The 21566-nt window shown below is 46.3% G+C and overlaps 1 protein-coding gene across 1 annotated transcript in view; it reads right to left on the bottom strand.

The window, feature by feature from the left end:
* Positions 1–21566, bottom strand: part of LOC106573646 (SNF-related serine/threonine-protein kinase) — a 58582-nt gene that overhangs the window by 11925 nt on the left and 25091 nt on the right. The window contains exons 2-3 of the mRNA XM_014148885.3: positions 8524–9247; positions 902–1043 (exon numbers count right to left, since the gene is read on the bottom strand). Of these exons, the coding sequence (XP_014004360.1) occupies positions 902–1043; positions 8524–9112 (731 nt within the window). The 5' untranslated portion in view covers positions 9113–9247. The remainder of the gene's footprint in view (positions 1–901; positions 1044–8523; positions 9248–21566) is intronic.

The following is a 21566-nucleotide window of genomic DNA, read 5'->3' as shown; positions in this document are numbered from 1 at the left end:
TTTGGAAATCATGAGATATACTTTCATTTCAGCCATCTCTTTATTCTACCCACTGGTTGGCTGGCCACCTTAAATCAACTTTCAATATTGTATTCCCTATTCAGTGATTGGCTTGCGCCCTCTGACAAAAACAGCCAAAGAGCACAGGGTAGAGTGTGTCCAGAAGGCTGTTTGCACGAGGTTCTCAGTCAGGCGTGAAGTTCAGAGTTTGGGCGATAGGAGACATGGGGTTAATAAAATCTCAGCCACCTCTTTGAAGTCAAGTAGATCACATCAATATGCTCCACAAACGTCTGACTTACCTAACATCACTGTTAAGATTTAAAATGACAAATGATCAAGCCCGCTGGTGTCTAGAGGGTTAGGTAAATCAACCTTTCATTTTCTTGCACCTTACTTGTGGAATGATCTACAATACAACTGGTGCCTCTAGGGCATTTCAGCCTTTTGTCAGGGGTCCTTTTCACCGTTTTTTATGATTGTTTTGCTTTTCATGTATTGTTGTGTATAATAACGTGTATTTTATTGTGTATATGAATGTGTAGTTTAATGTGTTTATTGTATTTTGATGTGTATTGTGGTGCTATGCAGGGCTCATCTGGAAACCAGACCTTGGTCTCAGCACTGACTCCTTGTCAAAATAAAGGTTGGCTGGGGCTGACTGGGGTAAGGCAAGTTAGGGCAAGGCATTCAGAAACACACGGAGCGCTGACAACTGGCATCGTGGTTATTATGTGTCTGCATGTATCGCTGTTGCATAACCACAGTCTATTTCTAGTGCATCTGAGAGAATTCTAAAACCACATGACATATTTAAACGGCATTGTGTGGCACTGTGTTTAGGTTAATGCATGGTGTGTGTGAGAGCTGGAGGCTCAAAGGAGAGGGTGATGCTACTCACTCCGTACAGTCTGCGGAGACATGGTCGGGGACGGTGTAGCGACAGTCCATGATCATGGTGAGCGTCTCACTGTCATTGGTCTCCTGGAAAGGCGGCTGTCCACACACCAGCATGAAGAGGATCACCCCCAGTGACCAAATATCTGTAACACAAACACCATGCATACAGTCACCATAGATACATAAACACATTGTCAAACTTCGTAAAGTGAGTATGCACACACATACTATATGATCACTAGGGCCTAGATATTTGTATGGTCAGGACACATGATCAAGAAAATACTCCTTGCCCTAATAATCACTGGAACAAACCAACCAACAAACATCTACAGTATAACTTGTCCCTCAGTAGGCTGGTTCCAGCGGCTGAAATGAATGATGTTGTTTACAGATCCAGGCCTTTGTCCCAGACAGCTGGGTGAGTACATACAGTAACTCTCCCTCCCCCAATCAGTGTGTCAGAGGCAGGGTCTGGAGCACGCATGTCTGGAGCACTCCGGGCCAACCTCTCACCCACACTGTGAGTGGCCCTATGAGACAGAGAGACCCAACCTCTCACCCACACTGTGAGTGGCCCTATGAGACAGAGAGACCCAACCTCTCACCCACACTGTGAGTGGCCCTATGAGACAGAGAGACCCAACCTCTCACCCACACTGTGAGTGGCCCTATGAGACAGAGAGACCCAACCTCTCACCCACACTGTGAGTGGCCCTATGAGACAGAGAGACCCAACCTCTCACCCACACTGTGAGTGGCCCTATGAGACAGAGAGACCCAACCTCTCACCCACACTGACACTCCGTGTCCCTATGGCCCTGCCCAGAGCCTTCTATATAGCCGGCTCTGGCTATGCTCTTACTGACTGACATTCTCTTTTAGCAAATCTGTCGTTCTGCCCCTGAACAAGGCAGTTAACCCACTGTTCCTAGGCCATCATTGTAAATAAGAATTTGTTCTTAACTGACTTGCCTAGTTAAATAAAGGTTAAAAAAAAAAATATTTGAGAAAGCCCTATATGAGGATAGATTTTACCCATGTGAAATCCCAGTGATTATACTCATGTTCTGTCTCTGTCTCCTACAATCTCTCTCTATATACTGTACAAAATATATAAACGCAACATGCTACAATTTCAAAGATTTTACTGAGTTACAGTTCCTATAATGAAATCAGTCAATGTAAATAAATAAATTAGGCCCAATGTAACAAGTGCGCTGAGAGTCGGGAAGCAAGTTCAGGGGTTTTAATAAATAAATGAAACAATAAACACGTAACACAAACAACGCACCGACATGAAAACAGAGTCAATAACGCCTGAGGAAAGAACCAAGGGGAGTGACAGATATAGAGAAAATAATCAAGGAGGTGATGGAGTCCAGGTGAGTGTCATGAGGCACAGGTGCGCGAGACGATGGTGACAGGTGTGCGGGATAATCAGCAGCCTGATGACCTAAATGGAACATGCTGTCGAAAACGTCAATCCAGAGCATCCCAAACATGCTCAATGGTTGACATGTCTGATGAATATGCAGGCCATTGAAGAACTGGAAAATGTTCAGCTTCCAGGAATTGTGTACAGATCCTAGCGACATGGGGCCGTGTATTATCATGCTGAAACATGAGGTGATGGCGGTGGATGAATGGCACGACAACGGGCCTCAGGATCTCATCACGGTATCTCGTTGCATTCAAATTGCCATCAATAAAATGCAATACCATAACCCCACCACCACCATGGGGCACTCATGGTGGTAAACCACTCACCCACATGACGCCATACTCGCTGTCTGCCATCTGTCTGGTACAGTTGAAACCGGGATTAATCTGTGAAGAGCAAACTTCTCCAGCATACTAGTGGTCATCGAAGGTGAGAATTTGCCCACTGAAGTCGGTTACGATGCCGAAATGCAGCCAGGTCAAGACCCTGTTGAGGATGACGAGCACACAGATGAGCTTCCCTGAGACGGTTTCTGACAGTTTATGCAGAAATTCTTCAGTTGTGCAAACCCACAGTTTCATCAGCTGTCCGGGTTACTGGTCTCAGACGATCCCGCAGGTGAAGAAGCTGGATGTGGAGGTCCTGGGCTGGCGTGGTTAAACGTGGTCTGTGAGGCCGGTTGGGCGTATTGCCAAATTCTCTAAAATGACGTTGGAACATTAAATTATCTGGAAACAGCTCTGGTGGACATTCCTGCAGTCAGCACGCCAATTGCACGCTCCCTCAACTTGAGACATCTGCGGCCTATTGTGTGAAATTTTAGAGTGGCCATTTATTGTCCCCAGCACAAGGTGCACTCGTGTAATGATCATGCTGTTCAATCAGGTTCTTGATATGCCACACCTGTCAGGTGGATGGATTATCTTGGAAAAGGAGAAATGCTCACTATTAGGATGTAAATGCATTGCATTTTATTACAGCTCATGAAACATAGGATCAACACTTTACATGTTGCGGTTACATTTTTGTTCAATATATATTGTATGTGTGCATTCGTTCAAGTGTGTGAATATGAGGATCATGTGCAGACAGACATACACAGAGCTCAATGCTGCTAATTATTGACCTGCCCACAGTCTGATGTGTGCAGGTCAATGGAGTGGGCGTCTGACGGCCAAATCTCTGTACTCTCTTTCTCTGCTCTCCCCCTCTCCCTGTGCCCTCTCTCTCTCTCTCTCTCTCTCTCTCTCTACCTGTGCCCTCTCTCTCTACCTGTGCCCTCTCTCTCTCCCTGTGCCCTCCCCCTCTCTCTCTTTCTCCCTCTCTACCTGTGCCCTCTCTCTCTACCTGTGCCCTCTCTCTCTACCTGTGCCCCCCCTCTCTCTCTCTTTCTCTCTTTCTCCCTCTCTCCCTGTGCCCTCTCTCTACCTGCACCCTGCTCCCCCCCTCTCTCTCTCTCTCCCTGTGCCCTCTCTCTACCTGTGCCCTCTCTCTCTACCTGTGCCCCCCCCTCTCTCTCTCTTTCTCTCTTTCTCCCTCTCTCCCTGTGCCCTCTCTCTACCTGCACCCTGCTCCCCCTCTCTCTCTCTCTCCCTGTGCCCTCTCCCCCTCCCCTCCCTCTCTTCCTGCTCCTCCTCTCCGCCCTCTCTCTCTAAATATCCCAGCAGATGGTGTTTGTCTCCAGAGGAGAAATCCGCTCCCTCACTCAAAGGAAATACTCTGTTCTAGAGTACATAATGAGAGCTCTCTCCCATCTACATCTCTCCCTCCCTCTAAACCTCACCCCATCTGTTCATAACTCTTAGTACAAAACTCAAAACAGATCATCAAAAAGGCAGTGGTTTCAAAACTCTAAGCACATTTTCAATTGACAAAGTACAACACAAATTCATGGTCACCTTCTCACCAAACTTATTTAGTGTTTCATCTAGAAATACATGTATACAAATACATCAAAAGTACTTGCTCTTTTGTTAAAATATATTACTTAATCCTACTGCTCTTAATTGACGATCATTTAAATGTTTGGTTAACCTAAAGATTTGACATGTCAACTAGTTTGTCTACTACAGATTTAGAGAAATACTGTCACATGAATGACGCTGGAGAGACGAAGCAGGTACAGGGAGTAAAACATTGAATAAATAACGGACATGGAACGAGACAGGAACAGCGCCAGCAAACAGGTAACAAAAACAAAAGACAATTAATGCATCAGCAGGGAACAGAGCAAGGGAACTGACAAATATAGGGGAGGTAATAAACAGATGATGAGTGAGTCCAGGTGAGTCCAATATCGCAGATACGCGCGACGAGGGAAGGCAGGTGTGCGTAATAGATGATAGGAGTGCGTGATGCTGGGCAGCCTGGCGCTTGGGGGGGAAGAGCGGGAGCAGACGTGACAAATACATAATGAAAATGTCTGCCTGTGAAGTAGACTTGAATGTTAAGGCAGAACAGAGGTAGACAGACGAGATCTACTGAAATAGCCCAGGACACAAGACAAGACAGAGGGCCTGAGATGGTATCTGACTATCTGTTCTTCCCCACACTGCTTGGTTTGGCTTATGTAACGTTAACAGCCATGTGTTAGACACAAAAAACAGACTCCCTGTCAGATCGCCTTGGGTATGGGACGAACCCTGCATGACTCTGCACTATGCACTCTGCACACACAGGCCTCTGATTGTCTCTGCCTCATCATATTTCCACTGTGTTCAGACAGTCACACTGCTCTCATAATAACTAGGAGACAGACACTCAGTTCAATGCCCCTGGAGGTCCATTCATAGCAGTATACAGTACCCACCTATACAATATTCCATACAATATACAGTACACAGTGTACAAATAGTCAATACATGATTCTACATGTGGGCGGGTGCAGGTGCAGGTGCGTGTGTTCATGTATATGTGTATATATGTGTGTGTCTCTACAGCTCTTCTTTCACACCTGGCAGTTTGCTGCAGGGCCATGTTCTGTCCCTTCAGCAGATGAAAGTCCAATCTTCCAGGTGTCATTTACCGTCAGAGTGGTTGGAAATTCTTGCACTGGAAATTCGATTCACTTTCTGAATTGCCTGAATTGAAATGGAGTTGACCTCAACCCTGTGCTGTGTTTTGTTATGCTTTGCAGTGTTGCGTTATCATTAGCAGGGCTGTATGGCAGTGTAGTGGCAGCAGGCCTCAGTGAGCGAGCTGCCTCTCTCAGCTGGCACTCTGTCACTGAGGCCTAATGTGTGGATTAAACCAGCACCTGATCAGTGGACCAAAATAATAGCATGCTGAGCTAAAGAATATTCATTCAGAGTCAGTCATACTGTAACTGTACACCACTCTGACTCAGTCTCCATCCATGGGGTTTTCAGGTGTCATCTGAAGACTACTGAGTCACAGAGACTAGACCATAGAATGACATATAGAATCCTGTAGTAATAGGACCCCCTCCCCCACACACACCCACACTCGTCAGGCCTTGTCCCAGCTTGACTTCAACGAAGCCTGTCAGATAACATCAGAGACAAGTTGACACTAGAAAAAGGTCTCTTCAGCCACATTGCTATGTGTGTGTTTCCCAGGCTCTGTTTAGACAGGGCACTAATCACTGGGTCATCATGAGCGGGCTCAAACCAGGTTAATGCCAGAAACCTGTCCCGTGTCGTGTGTTGGTTGGGGAATGGGACCTTTCTCTGGTCAGTTCACACAGTCTCACACACAATGCCAAAGCCACCCACGTGCAATAGGCCCAAAAATGTGGGATTTTATTTTACAGCAGTGCCACTGCCATGCAAGCCAATAAACATGTTTTGATTTTTTACAAAAGTGTGTCGCAGATGTGTTTGTGGATTAGCTGGTACATCAAGCGAATGTATTAACCAGAGGGAATGAAAGCATCCACTACAAATGTAGGTGAGCACAGCCCAAACACACAGTGACACACACAGGACTGATCAGAGAATACAGATCTAAGGATTCTGTCACAAATCTCCTGGGCTGGCTTGTGTAGTCTTTATTTTGGGGGCATGTTTAAGGTGCGTAGGTGCTCACGCCAGGTCCTGATTCTGCAGGTGAATGAGGTGGTTTTGGTTTTGGTTTCAGTGCACGTGCCTAAACCCCTGCGGTCCCTCTACAGTGGGCAGCCCACTTGGCTCTGGTCACCTGGTAGGCTGGTCTGGGTCTGACCCAGTTAGGGGCTTTCAACCTGGCACACTCCCAGCACAGCACCACATACAGCCCTGTACTGTAGTATTACCAGTCCTACTTGGATCACACTGTGCTGAAATATCGACATCAAACAGTCTCAACTAGATTTTCTAGAGTATGTACCCATAGGAAATATATACTTTACTTAGTGTAGTGCTGATCTTCATTATTTCACATGGCCAATTCCATCAGCAGTTATGACTAAGGAATGTATAGAACCACACTGTGGACTAGTAGTGTGTCGTGCTGAGATGAGGTTTGAGTCTGATTAGATTCCCTCTAAGCTGTAATCCTGTCCTCCTGTATATGTGTCTGTCTGTGTCATTGAACACTCAGCTGTTCCCTGGCCGGTGGCCATTACCTAGCAGATCTAATAGGTTTACTGGATTCCACACTGCGAGGAACAGAAGGAATTACTCTGCCCTCACTCACCTCTTTTACTGTCTCTCAGTGTTCTGTTAAGGTGATAATGGCACAGCACCACAACACGTTCCATGTGTGTGAGGATGTCATGGTGTTTTCACAATAACAGGCCATTTTCTTAGCAACGAGGTCAGGTGAATAAGGTGCAGCCAGGTGTTCATATATCTGGGGCAGGATAGAACTGTGTACTTGGGGAATGTTTAGGTCAGGAATACTGCAGGTCTGGAACCTAGTACATATCTTCATAATTCATTCACTCTCCCTGCACTACTCTCCATTTGATTTAATGAAATGTATTTAATTAGATTTAAATTGAAGAAAAAGCCCATATACAACCCTGTCTGTCTGCGGTAAACAGACCAGATTAAAAACAACATCAGTGTGCGGACATACTGAACTGTGAGTGGCAACCCACAATCCTCCTATTCTGACACAGAGACAACTACCCCCTGGCATGTACACAGCTTCACTGTCCCTGGCCTAGATTAAAGCCGTGCGAGGATTGCTATGCCGCCTATCCATGCGCAAATTACATTTCCATTCCAGATTCTCTGCAGCCCAGAGACTACTCCATCTGTTCACGTTTGTGTGTGTGTGTGTGTGTGTGTGGGTGTGTGTATGTGTGTGTGTGTAGAAAGTCTACATCCCCTTGAATTTCTTTTCACATTTTGCTTCTGTAAATTCTAAATATGGATTCAATGAATATATACTTGTGTTTGTGTGAGCTAGAGGAATGCTTGCACAGATGTTCATTTCTCCAGCTTTATCTTGGTCTCAGAGGATTTGTGGTAATTCTGTGGAGCTCCCAGGGTGCACGTTTTGGTTTTTGCCCTAGCTCTACACAGCTGATTCAAATAACCAACTCATCATCAAGCTTTGATTATTTTAATCAGCTTTGTAGTGCTAGGGCAAAAACCAAAATGTGCACCCAGGGGGGGCACCAGGACCGAGTTTGGAAAACTTGGTGGTTTCAAACTTCTTCCATTTAAGAATGATGGAGGCCACTGTGTTCTTGAGGACCTTCAATGCTTGAGAAATGTTTTGGTACCCTTCCCCAGATCTGTGCCTCGACACAATCCTGTCTCGGAGCTCTACGGGCAATTCCTTTGACCTCATGGCTTGGTTTTTGCTCTGACATGCACTGCCAACTGTGGGACCTTATATAGACAGGTGTGTGCCTTTTCAAATCATGTCCAATCAATTAAATTGGACTCCAATCGAGCTGAAGAAACATCTCAAGGATGCTCAATGGAAACAGGGTGCACCTGAGCTCAATTTTGAGTGTCATAGTAAAGGGTCTGAATACTTATGTAAATAAGGTACTTCTGTTTTCAATTTTTAATAAATGTACAAATATTTTTTTTAAAGGGTCTGAATATTTTCTGAAGACACTGTATGTCTTTCTCTCATCTCTTGAGCATTATGATAGAAAAAGCCATCCATCCAGCAAGCCAGACAGACAGAGAGAAAGTTAATCAGCCAGACATCCAGATGGACAGACAGACCCCCTGCTCATCCAGACACCCACTGTCCAGGTCCCCCATGTGTCTTACCTACAGCCGGAGCGTCATACTCATCCCCCAGCAGGATCTCTGGGGCGGAGTAAGCCAGCGAACCACAGCTGGTCATCAGCATGGTCCCGGGCTTGAAGAGGTTGCTGAAGCCGAAGTCGGTCAGCTTGACTGTTCCCTGCTGCCTGAAGAACACCACATTCTCTGGCTTGAGGTCTCGGTGCACCACATGGAGCCGGTGGCAGTAGGAGATGGACTGGACGATCTGGGCGAAGTGAACTTTAGCCGTGTCCTCGGCCACTCCACCCTCGTGGCGCAGGATATAGTCATACATGTCCCCTCCATCGCCCAGCTCCAGGATGAGGTAGAGCTTGGTGGCGGTGTCAATGACCTCATAGAGCCGCACCACGTTGGGGTGCTGCACCAGCTTCATACAGCGCACCTCCTGCAGCAGGTGGCCCGTCGCCATGGTGTCCAACTTGGTCTTGTCAATCACCTTGACCGCCACCAGCTGGCCTGTGAAGACGTGGCGGGCCAGCTTGACCACGGCGAAGTGGCCTTTCCCCAGCGTGCGATCCAGGTCGTAGAGGCCAGCGATCTTGCCCTCGTAGCCACTCTTAGAAGCAGCCATGTCTGGGTGGGGCGGGGCAAGGGCGGGGTGAGGGGAGTGGTGTGTTGGTGCTGGAGACAGTCTCAGTCTGGATGAGGGGTCTCGGTATGAAGAGAGGGAGGGTTGGGCTGGAGGCTCTCTCTACTGATGCATTACCTGGACAAATTAAGCGATGGGAAACACAGTCAGTACTTCATATCAAACAAGATGGAGGAGGGTTTTTATTATCCAGATCGGTATGGGAGATGTGGTGTTTGAAATACTATAAAAAAAACACTTCGATCCTAACAACATTGAAATGCACTGCAATTTCTTCAGCCCTGCAGTCTGTTGCGTTCCTTATTAGAGTTTCATTGCTCAGATTTTTTATTTTATTTAACCAGGCAAGTCAGTTAAGAACAAATCCTTATTTACAATGACGGCCTACCCCAGACGTTGCTGGACCTACTGTATACTGTATATGTCTCCTGTAAGACCCTAAGACCCTATGATCTGTGAAACGCACATGATACAGACAACATCTTGGTGTCAGGATACTCCTTATAGTGTTCTCTCAAATATGGAGAATGTCTAGATTTTGAAATACAAAATTTCACATGACTTTAGTCAACATTAAAAATATTTACATTGATATCTCAAAACTACCTTTTTAGATATATCTTATTTTAGACATATTGTTGGTAACAACACACTCTTCAAACTAGATTTGTATACTACAATACCAGATGTTCCATGGCAAAAAAGAAAACATGAATTAGACTTAACTCTACCCCCATTGAGACCGTTTCTGTGCCTTAGATCTAGATTGGGCAAAATCGCCCGTATATGGCCGAATATAAACAGTGTAGTTATTCCCTCCGCAAGACAATCAAACAAGTGAAATGTCAGTATAGGGACAAAGCGGAGTCGCAATTCAACGGCTCAAACACGAGACGTATGTGGCAGGGTCTACAGGCAATTACAGACAACAAAAAGAAAACCAGCCACGTCACAGACACCGATGTCTTGCTTCCAAGCAAACTAAACACCTTCTTTGCCTGCTTTGAGGATAATACAGTGCCACCGACGTGGCCCGCTACCAAGGACTACGGGCCCCCCTCTCCTTCTCCGAATGGCCGACATGAGTAAGACATTTAAACATGTTAACCCTTGCAAGGCTGCTGACCCAGTCGGCATCCCTAGCCGCGCCCTCAGAGCATGCGCAGACCAGCTGGCTGGTGTGTTTACGGATATACTCAATCGCTCCCTATCCCAGTCTGCTGTCCCCACATGCTTCATTGTTCCTGTACCAAAAAAGGAAAAGATAACTGAACTAAATGACTATCGCCCCGTAGCACTCACTTATGTCATCATGAAGTGCTTTGAGAGACTAGTCAAGGAACATATCACCACCACCTTACCTGCCACCCTGCCATCATCGACTCTGGACCTACACATTTCCACGGTCATACCCTGGATCATACCTTTGTCCCATGGAATAAATATTGTGGATCTTAATGTTTTTCTTCATAATCCTGGACTATTGGACCACCATTTTATTACGTTTGCAATCACAACAAATAATCTGCTCAGACTCAGACAACCCAGGATAATCAAAAGCTGCGCTATCCAGACTCCATCCATGTACCCAAGGACATTGGAGTGCCAAAATCTGTTAACCACCTAACTGAAGATCTACATTTAACCTTGCGTAGTACCCTAGATGCAATCGCACCCCTAAAAACAAAAAACATTTGTCACAAGAAATTAGCTCCCTGGTATTACAGAAAATACCAGAGCCCTGAAGCAAGCTTCCAGAAAATTGGAATGGAAATGGCTCTCCACCAAACTGGAAGTCTTCCAATTATCATGGAAAGACAGTACTGTGCAATATCGAAGAGCCCTCACTGCTGCTCGATCAGCCTATTTTTCCAACCTAATTGAGGAGAATAAGAACAATCCAAAATTGACTTTACTATCGCAAAGCTAACTAAAAAGCAGCATTCCCAAGAGAGAATGGCTTTTCATGAACGTCTTCAACGAAAAGATCATGATCATTAGAAAGAAAATTACAGACTTCTCTTTGAATCTGCATATTTCTCCAAAGCTCAATTGTCCTGAGTCTGCCCAGAACTGCCAGGACCTAGGATCAATGAAGACACTCAAGTTTTTCAATCCTGTATCTCTTGACACATTCACAAAAATAGTCATGGCATATAAACCTTCCAGCTGCATACTGGAGCCTATTCCAACTAAACTACTGAAAGAGCTACTTCCTGTGTTTGGCCCTCCTATTTTGAACATAATAAACAGCTCCCTATCCTCCGAATGTGTACCAAACTCACTAAAAGTGGCAGTAATAAAGCATCTCTTGAAAAAGCCAAATCTTGACCCGGAAAAAGCTGCCTTCCTGAAGACCAAACAATGTATACGAAACACTTCGGTCTGGTTTTAGACCCCATCATAGTACTGAGACTGCACTTGTGAAGGTGGTAAATGACCTTTTAATGGCGTTAGACCAAGGCATCTGTCCTTGTGCTTCTAGACTGCATTTGACACCATCGATGACCACATTCTTTTGGAGAGATTGGAAACCCTAATTGGTCTACGTGGACAAGTTATTGCCTGGTTTAGATCTTATCGGTCAGAAAGATATCAGTTCATCTCTGAGGATGATTTGTCCTCTGACAAATCAATTTTAAGTTTCGGTGTTCCTCAAGGTTCCGTTTTAGGACCACCACTATTGTTTTCACTATATATTCTACCTCTTGGTGATGTCATTCGGAAACACAATGTCAACTTTCACTGCTATGCAGACAAAACACAGCTGTACATTTCGATGAAACATGGTGAAGCTCCAAAATTGCCTACCCTGGAAGCCTGTGTTTCAGACATAAGGAAGTGGATGGGGGAAAATGTTTTACTTTTAAACTCGGACAAAATAGAGATGCTAGTTCTAGGTCCCAAGAAACAAAGAGATCTACTCTTTGATCTGACAATTAATCTTGATAGTTGTACAGTCGTATCAAATAAAACTGTGAAGGACCTTGGCGTTACTCTGGACCCTGATCGCTCTTTTGATGAACATAGCAATAATATTTCAATGGCAGCTTTTTTCCATCTTCATAACATTTCAAAAATCAGAAACTTTTTGTCCAAAAATAATGCAGAAAATCTAATCCATGCTTTTGTCACTTCTAGAGAAGACTACTGCAATGCTCTACTCTCCGGCTATCTGGGTAAAGCACTAAATAAACTTCAGTTAGTGCTAAATACGGCTGCTAGAATCTTGACTAGAACCAAAGAATCATATTACACCAGTACTAGCCTCGCGACACTGGCTTTCTGGGCTAGGGCTGATTTCAAGGTTTTGATGCTAACCTACAAAGGATTACATGGACTTGCTCCTACCTGCTGTACATACCTACACATAGGCTATGGTCACAAGACGCAGGCCTCCTAATTCTCCCTAGAATTTCTAAGCAAACAGCTGAAGGCAGGGTTTCACCTATTGAGATCAATTTTATGAAATGGTCTGCCTATCCATGTGAGAGAGATATACACGGTCTCAACATTTAAGTCTTTACTGAAGACTCATCTCTTCAGTAGGTCCTATGATTGAGTGCAGTCTGGCCCAGGGGTGTGAATGTGAATGGCAAGGCACTGGAATGACGAACTGCTCTTGCTGTCTCTGCCTGGCCGGCTCCCCTCTCTCCACTGGGACTCTCTGCCTCTGACCCTATTACGGGGGCTGAGTCACTGGCTTACTAGTGTTCTTCAATGCCGTCCCTAGGAGGGATGCGTCATGTCATGCCAGGCTTTTTTGCTCTATACTTAACTTGAGTGGGTTGAGTCATTGACGTGATCTTCCTGTCCGGTCTTGTGCCCCCTCGGGCTTGTGTGGTGGAGGAGAACTTTGTGGGCTATACTCAGCTTTGTCTCAGGGTAGTAAGTTGGTGGTCTGTTCATATCCCTCTAGTGGTGTGGGGGCTGTGCTTTGGCAAAGTGGGTGGGGTTATATCCTGCCTGGTTGGCCCTGTCCGAGGGTATTGTCATACGGGGCCACAGTGTCCCCCGACCCCGCCTTTCTTAGCCTCCAGTATATATGCTGCAATGGTCTATGTGCCGGGGTGCTAGGGTCAGTCTGTTTGATCTGGTGTAATTCTCCTGTCTTATCTGGTGTCCTGTGTGAATTTAAGTATGCTCCCTCTAATTCTCTCTCCCTCCCCTCCCAGAGGACATGAGCCCTAGGACTAGAGGTCAACCGATTAATCGGAATGGCCGATTAATTAGGGCCGATTTCAAGTTTTCATAACAATCGGAAATCGGTATTTTTGGACGCAGATTTGGCCGATTTAAAAAACATTTTTTAGACCTTTTATTTAACTAGGCTTCTTATTTTCAATGACGGCCTAGGAACGGTGGGTTAACTGCCTTGTTCAGGGGCAGAAAGACAGATTTTTACCTTGTCAGCTCAGGGATTCAATCTTGCAACCTTACGGTTAACTAGTCCAACGCTCTAACCACCTGCTTTACATTGCACTCCACGAGGTTACGCGAATGCTAGCTAGCATTAAACTTATCTTATAAAAAACAATCAATCAATCATAATCACTAGTTAACTACACATGGTTGATGATATTACTAGTTAATCTAGCCTGTCCTGCGTTGCATATAATCGCTTAGGTACACGTTGCTCCAACCATAAACATCAATGCCTTTCTTAAAATCAATACACAAGTATATATTTTTAAACCTTCATATTTAGTTAATATTGCCAGCTAACATGAATTTCTTTTAACTAGGGAAAATGTGTCACTTCTCTTGCAAACAGAGTCAGGGTATATGCAGCAGTTTGGGCCGCCTGGCTCGTTGCGAACTGTGAAGACTATTTCTTCCTATCAAAGACAGCCGACTTCGCCAAACGGGGATGATTTAACAAAAGCGCATTTGCGAAAAAAGCACAATCGTTGCACGACTGTACCTAACCATAAACATCAATGCCTTTCTTAAAATCAATACACAGAAGTATATATTTTTAAACCTGCATATTTAGCTAAATGAAATCCAGGTTAGCAGGCAATATTAACCAGGTGAAATTGTGTCATTTTGCGTTCATTGCACGCAGTCAGGGTATATGCAACACTTTGGGTAATTTGTCAGAATTTTATGTATGTCACGTCCTGGCCAGTATAAAGGTTAATTAGTATTGTAGTTTGGTCAGGACGTGGCAGAGGGTATTCGTTTTATGTGGTTCGGGGTGGTGTGTTTGTTGAAGGGGCATTTGATTTAGTATTCCGGGGTTTTTGGGCACTGTTTGGTTTCCATGTATTCTATGTTTAGTCTAGTATGTCTGGTTCTATGTTGGGTTAATTGAGGTTGGGACTCTCAGTTGAAGGCAGGTGTTCTCTATCTGCCTTTGATTGAGAGTCCCATATATTAGGGTGTGTTTGTGTTTGTTATTTCTGGGTGATTGTTCTGTGTTTAGCCTAGTGCCTTACCAGACTGTCAGTTTGTCAATCGTTAGTGTTTTTTTGTTATTTTTGTACGTTCGTTTTTTGGAAGTTAATAAACAAGATGAGCATACACATACCTGCTGCGTTTTGGTCCTCAATAACCGACGACGATCGTGACAGAATCACCCACCAACTATGGACCAAGCAGCAGAAGAAGGAGCAGAGGGAATTCGAGTTGGACTGGCGGGAGAAGTGGACCTGGGAGGAAGTTCTGGACGGGGCCGGACCTTGGCACCAGGCTGGGGAGTATCGCCGCCCGCAGTGGGAAATTGAGGCAGCCAAGGCAGAGAGGCGTAGGTACGAGACCATGGACGCGCTGAGGGAGAAGCACGAGAGGCACCCCCAATAATTTTTTTTGGGGGGGCACACGGGTAGTTTGGCTAGGCGTAAGAAGAGCCGGAAGCCAGCTACCCGTGGTTATATGGAGGAGCGTATGGGGTGGAGAGCGCTATGTTGCGCTGAGGAGCGCACTATCTCACCCATACGCACGCACAATCCGGTGCGCGTTATTCCAGCTCCTCGCAGGTGCCGTGCTAGAGCGGGCATCCAGCCTGGTAGGAGGATGCCTGCGCAGCGCATCTGGTCGCCGGTACGCCTCCGAGGACCAGGCTACCCAACTCCCGCTCTACGCACGGCTACCATCAGGCCCCTGCACAGCCCAGTCTGCCCTGTACGAGCACCCCGCTCGTACAGGGCTACTAGTTCCATCCAGCCAAGGCGGGTTGTGCAGGAGGTAAGATCTAGACCGACTGTGCGCCTCCATAGCCCTGGGTTTCCAGCTCCTGTCTCTCGTGTGGACCCGGAAGTGCGTCAACCCAGTCCGACTCGTCCTGTTCCCGCTCCCCGCACTAGCCTGGAGGTGCGTGTTCATAATCTGGTAAGCCCAGTACCAGCACCACGCACCAGGCTACAAGTGCGTAAACCCAGCCACGCCAGTCAACAGTCGTCATCAGAGCTGCCCACCAGTCAACAGTCGTCATCAGAGCTGCCCGCCAGTCAACAGTCTTCATCAGAGCTTGCCCGCCAGTCAACAGTCGTCATCAGAGCTGCCCGCCAGTCAACAGTCGTCATCAGAGCTGCCCGCCAGTCAACAGTCGTCATCAGAGCTGCCCGCCAGTCAACAGTCGTCATCAGAGCTGCCCGCCAGTCAACAGTCGTCATCAGAGCTGCCCGCCAGTCAACAGTCGTCATCAGAGCTGCCCGCCAGTCAACAGTCGTCATCAGAGCTGCCCGCCAGTCAACAGTCGTCATCAGAGCTGCCCGCCAGTCAACAGTCGTCATCAGAGCTGCCCGCCAGTCAACAGTCGTCATCAGAGCTGCCCGCCAGTCAACAGTCGTCAGAGCTGCCCGCCAGTCAACAGTCGTCAGAGCTGCCCGCCAGTCAACAGTCGTCAGAGCTGCCCGCCAGTCAACAGTCGTCAGAGCTGCCCGCCAGTCAACAGTCGTCAGAGCTGCCCGCCAGTCAACAGTCGTCAGAGCTGCCCACCAGTCAACAGTCGTCAGAGCTGCCCGCCAGTCAACAGTCGCCAGAGAGGTCAGACTGCGCTGAACTGCCGGAGTGGCCAGACTGCGCTGAACTGCCGGAGTGGCCAGACTGCGCTGAACTGCCGGAGTGGCCAGACTGCGCTGAACTGCCGGAGTGGCCAGACTGCGCTGAACTGCCGGAGTGGCCAGACTGCGCTGAACTGCCGGAGTGGCCAGACTGCGCTGAACTGCCGGAGTGGCCAGACTGCCCTGAACTGCCGGAGTGGCCAGACTGCCCTGAACTGCCGGAGTGGCCAGACTGCCCTGAACTGCCGGAGTGGCCAGACTGCCCAGAACTGCCGGAGTGGCCAGACTGCCCAGACTGTCCCGAGTGGCCAGACTGCCCAGACTGTCCCGAGTGGCCAGACTGCCCAGACTGTCCCCAGTTGCCAGACTGCCCAGACTGTCCCCAGTTGCCAGACTGCCCAGACTGTCCCCAGTTGCCAGACTGCCCAGACTGTCCCCAGTTGCCAGACTGCCCAGACTGTCCCCAGTTGCCAGACTGTCCCCAGTTGCCAGACTGCCCCCAGTTGCCAGACTGTCCCGAGTTGCCAGACTGCCCAGACTGTCCCGAGTTGCCAGACTGCCCAGACTGTCCCGAGTTGCCAGACTGCCCAGACTGTCCCGAGTTGCCAGACTGTCCCGAGTTGCCAGACTGCCCAGACTGTCCCGAGTTGCCAGACTGTCCCGAGTTGCCAGACTGCCCCGACTGCCCCCCGGCGATGCCAGAGTGGCCCGACTGCCCCCCGGCGATGCCAGAGTGGCCCGACAGCCTGGAACGGCCGGAACCAGAGCCACCGCCAGATATAGGTGGGTTGGGGAGGGGGGGTGTAGCACAGTGCCGTCGTTGACGGCAGCCACCCTCCCTTCCCTCCCTTTAGTAGAGGGGAATTTTGGTTTTGTTGTTTGGGGTTGTTTTTTTTGTTTTAAGGTGCTTCCGGGGTTAGCACCTTTAAGGGGGGGGTACTGTCACGTCCTGGCCAGTATAAAGGTTAATTAGTATTGTAGTTTGGTCAGGACGTGGCAGAGGGTATTCGTTTTATGTGGTTCGGGGTGGTGTGTTTGTTGAAGGGGCATTTGATTTAGTATTCCGGGGTTTTTGGGCACTGTTTGGTTTCCATGTATTCTATGTTTAGTCTAGTATGTCTGGTTCTATGTTGGGTTAATTGGGGTTGGGACTCTCAGTTGAAGGCAGGTGTTCTCTATCTGCCTTTGATTGAGAGTCACATATATTAGGGTGTGTTTGTGTTTGTTATTTGTGGGTGATTGTTCTGTGTTTAGCCTAGTGCCTTACCAGACTGTCAGTTTGTCAATCGTTCGTGTTTTTTTGTACGTTCGTTTTTTGGAAGTTAATAAACAAGATGAGCATACACATACCTGCTGCGTTTTGGTCCTCAATAACCGACGACGATCGTGACAATGTAATTATGACATAACACTGAAGGTTGTGCAATGTAACAGGAATAACGTTTTGTTTTCGAGATGATAGTTTCCGGATTCGACCATATTAATGACCTAAGGCTCGTGTTTCTGTGTGTTATTATGTTATAATTAAGTCTATGATTTGATAGAGCAGTCTGACTGAGCGTTGGTAGGCACCAGCAGGCTCGTAAGCATTCATTCAAAATAGCACTTTCGTGCATTTTGCCAGCAGCCCTTCGCAATGCATTGCGCTGTTTATGACTTCAAGCCTATCTACTCCTGAGATTAGGCTGGTGTAACCGATGTGAAATGGCTAGCTAGTTAGCGGGGTGCGCGCTAATAGCGTTTCAAACGTCACTCTCTCTGAGACTTGGAGTAGTTTTTTCCCTTCCTCTACATGGGTAACGCTGCTTCGAGGGTGGCTGTTGTCGATGTGTTCCTGGTTCGAGCCCAGGTAGGAGCAAGGAGAGGGACAGAAGCTATACTGTTACACTGGCAATACTAAAGTGCCTATAAGAACATCCAATAGTCAAAGGTATATGAAATACAAATCGTGTAGAGAGAAATAGTCCTATAATTCCTATAATAACTACACCCTAAAACACCTTACCTGGGAATACTGAAGACTCATGTTAAAAGGAACCACCAGCTTTCACATGTTCTCATGTTCTGAGCAAGGAACTTAAACGTTAGCTTTTTTACATGGCACATATTGCACTTTTACTTTCTTCTCCAACACTTTGTTTTTGCATTATTTAAATCAAATTGAACATGTTTCATTATTTATTTGAGGCTAAATTTATTTTATTGATGTATTATATTAAGTTAAAATAAGTGTTCATTCAGTATTGTTGTAATTGTCATTATTAAAAATTTTTTTTAAATCGGCCGGTTAATCGGCACCGGCTTTTTTTTTGGGGGGGGGGGGGGTCCTCCAATAATCGGTATCGGTATTGAAAAATCATAATCGGTCGACCTCTACCTAGGACCATGCCTCCGGACTACCTAGACCGATGACTCCTGGCTGTCCACCTGGTCGTGCTGCTGCTCTAGTTTCAACTGTTCTGCATGTGGCTATGGAACCCTGACCTGTTCCCTGGACATACTACCTTGTCTCGGACCTGCTGTTTTCGACTCTCCCTCTCTCTCTCTCTCTACCGCACCTGCTGTCTCGATCTCTGAATGCCCAGCTATGAAAAGCCAACTGACACCCAAAAGAGCACCAAAAGAGAACCAAAAATGGGTTCTTCAAAGTGTTTTCCTATGGGGACAGCCAAAGAACCCTTTTATATTGAACAAAAAATATATAAACGCAACATGTAATATGTTTCATGAGCTGAAATAAAAGATCCCAGAAATGTTTCATACGCACAAAAAGCTTATTTCTCAAAAATTTTGTGCACAAATTTGTTTTCATCCCTGGTAGTGAGCATTTTTCCTTTGCCAAGATTATCCATACACCTGATAGGTGTGGCATATCAGGAAGCTGATTAAACAGCATGATCATTACACATGTGTACCTTGTGCTGGGGACAATAAAAGGCCACTTTCAAATGTGCAGTTTTGTCACACAACACAATGCCACAGATGTCTCAAGTTTTGAGGGAGCGTGCAATTGGCATGCTGACAGATAATTGAATGTTAATGTATCTACCATAAGCTGCCTCCAACGTCGTTTTAGAGAATTTGGCAGTAAGTACAACCGTCCTCACAACCGCAGACCATGTGTAACCACGCCAGCCCAGGACCTCCACATCCGGTTTCTTGACCTGCGGGATCGTCTGAGACCAGCCACCCTGACTGCTGATGAAATGGAAGAGTATTTCTGTCTGTAATAAAGCCCTTTTGTCGTAAAAACTAATTCTGATTGACTGGGCCTGGCTCCCCAGTGGGTGGGCCTGGGAGGGCATAGGCCCACCCACTTGGCAGCCAGGCCCACCCATGGCTGCATCCCTGCCCAGTCACGTGAAATCCATAGATTAGGGCCTAATGAATTTAATTCAATTGACTGATTTCCTTTCATGAACTGTAACTCAGTAAAATGAAATGGCTGAAAGTTGCATTTATATTTTTGTTCAGTGTAGTTTCTAGATAGCACCTTCTTTTCTAAGAGTGTAAGGAGTATAATGAACCCAAGATGTTGTCTGTATCCTGTACAGCTCATAGATCATAGGGTCTTACAGGAGGCAGGTATATGTCTAAAAAGTGCCTAAAATGGCCCACTTTCATCACGATTTAAAAAAAGTAAATACAAATGTAAAAACCATGAAGTTTCTACTGACAATTGCCAGAACAACCTGAGATTCCCAAAATATTTTCTGCTCCCGCGGAATCGCCCATATAATACTAGCAGAATCACATTTTAGTCATTTAGCAGACGCTCTTATCCAGAGCGACTTACAGTAGTGAATGCATACATTTCATTCATTTTTTTTTCTGTGCTGGCCCCCCGTGGGAATCGAACCCACAACCCTGGCGTTGCAAACACCATGATCTACCAACTGAGCTACAGGGAAGACCGTAAATCACCCTTTACAATCTTTAAACTAATTTTAGTAGTCCCAGTGGCCATAGTCACCTTTATTACAATAGAGACATTTAGCTTCAGAACTGTTGCCAAAATTTCCTGGCTGCATTTCATTCTCATTTCCAGTTTCTCACAGACACAGGCTGTCATTGAACCCACGCAGAGGGAGTGCGTGTGTGCATTCTTGCACAGTACATAGTGACCTGACAGACAGGTTAGGGAAGTGTTCCTTCCTATAAACAGAAGGGACTGGAAGCAGGGGCCAGGTGGCCTCATTGACTTCTGTCTAACAAACACAGCCAGTTGAACAACATAAACTTGAAAAAACTACAACAACATAAAAGGCATTTTTTTTTGGAACACATGACATAAAACAATCTCAAATCCCTTAATGGCATCATAAACATTCCAGCATAAACAGTATAGTTCCACCTCTGTGCCTCACAAGTTACAACCCACTGGGCAAAAACTGGTTGAGTCAATGTTGTTTTCCACGTCATTTCAAACAAAAAATGTGATGACATTGAATCAATGTGAAAAACTGACTGAATTTGAAAAAAGTCATCATTGTAAGGGCATTTCGTCTTTTTTTCACCCAACTTTGAACCGAAATCCAATGACATGGTGAAATTTGTGTTGATGTCATGTTGAATTCACCTTAGTTACAAAGTCAACTACATGTAAATCAAAACTAGACGTTGAACTGACTTCTGTGACCAGTGTGAACTGTCCAAGAATCCCAGAGGACTATCGAAGGAAACAGGAAGGGAGGCAGAAAGAACAGAACAGGCGTCACTATAGGTGTGGATACACGTAACTGTGAGAGGATAATGGACAGGAGAGAGGAAGGGCTAGAATAAACAGAGGTAGGTGGGGAAGGTCTAAATGGAGAAGGGTGGCAGATACAGACAGGGTTGGAAGGAATAAAGGCTATGGATGTTGAGTGCATTCAGGGAGTTAGTGGCAGGGAGTCAGATAACTGCGATCCTGCAAAAATGGTATGGATCGATATCTGTAATGTGATATTATAATTTGTTTGTGTGGGTGTGTGTATCCGTGAGTGTGTGTGTGCCGCCGCCATGTCAGTGTGTGAGCACAAGTGTGTGTGTGTTTGTGCGAGTGTGTGTAACTGAATGGTTAATGTGCCAAAGAAGCAGAAGGGATGGAGAGAGAGCAGGCCTTCTCACATGTGTCTGAGTGCTGAGTCCTATGAGGAGCATGTGCAGACAGACAGACATAGAGCTCTGTTTATCTGCAGGAATCAATTCTGTGAATTATTGACCTGCCCACAGTCTGATGTGTGCAGGTCAAAGGAGTGGGTATCTGATGGCCAAGTCTCTGTACTCTCTCTGTGCTCTCTCTCTCTGTGCTCTCTTTCTCTCTGCACACTCTTTCTGAGCTCGCTCTCTCTCTGTGCTCTCTCTCAAGTGGAATGTTTACAAAACACTGTTAAGCAGGACAACCAAGGTTATAGCTAATTAAAAAAACAAAAAAACAATGTTTTAAG

This window comes from Salmo salar, chromosome 16 (assembly GCF_965601325.2).
Source record: "Salmo salar chromosome 16, fSalSal1, whole genome shotgun sequence".
Classification (NCBI taxonomy): Eukaryota; Metazoa; Chordata; class Actinopteri; order Salmoniformes; family Salmonidae; genus Salmo; species Salmo salar.
This window is presented reverse-complemented; position numbering and strand designations above follow the sequence as displayed.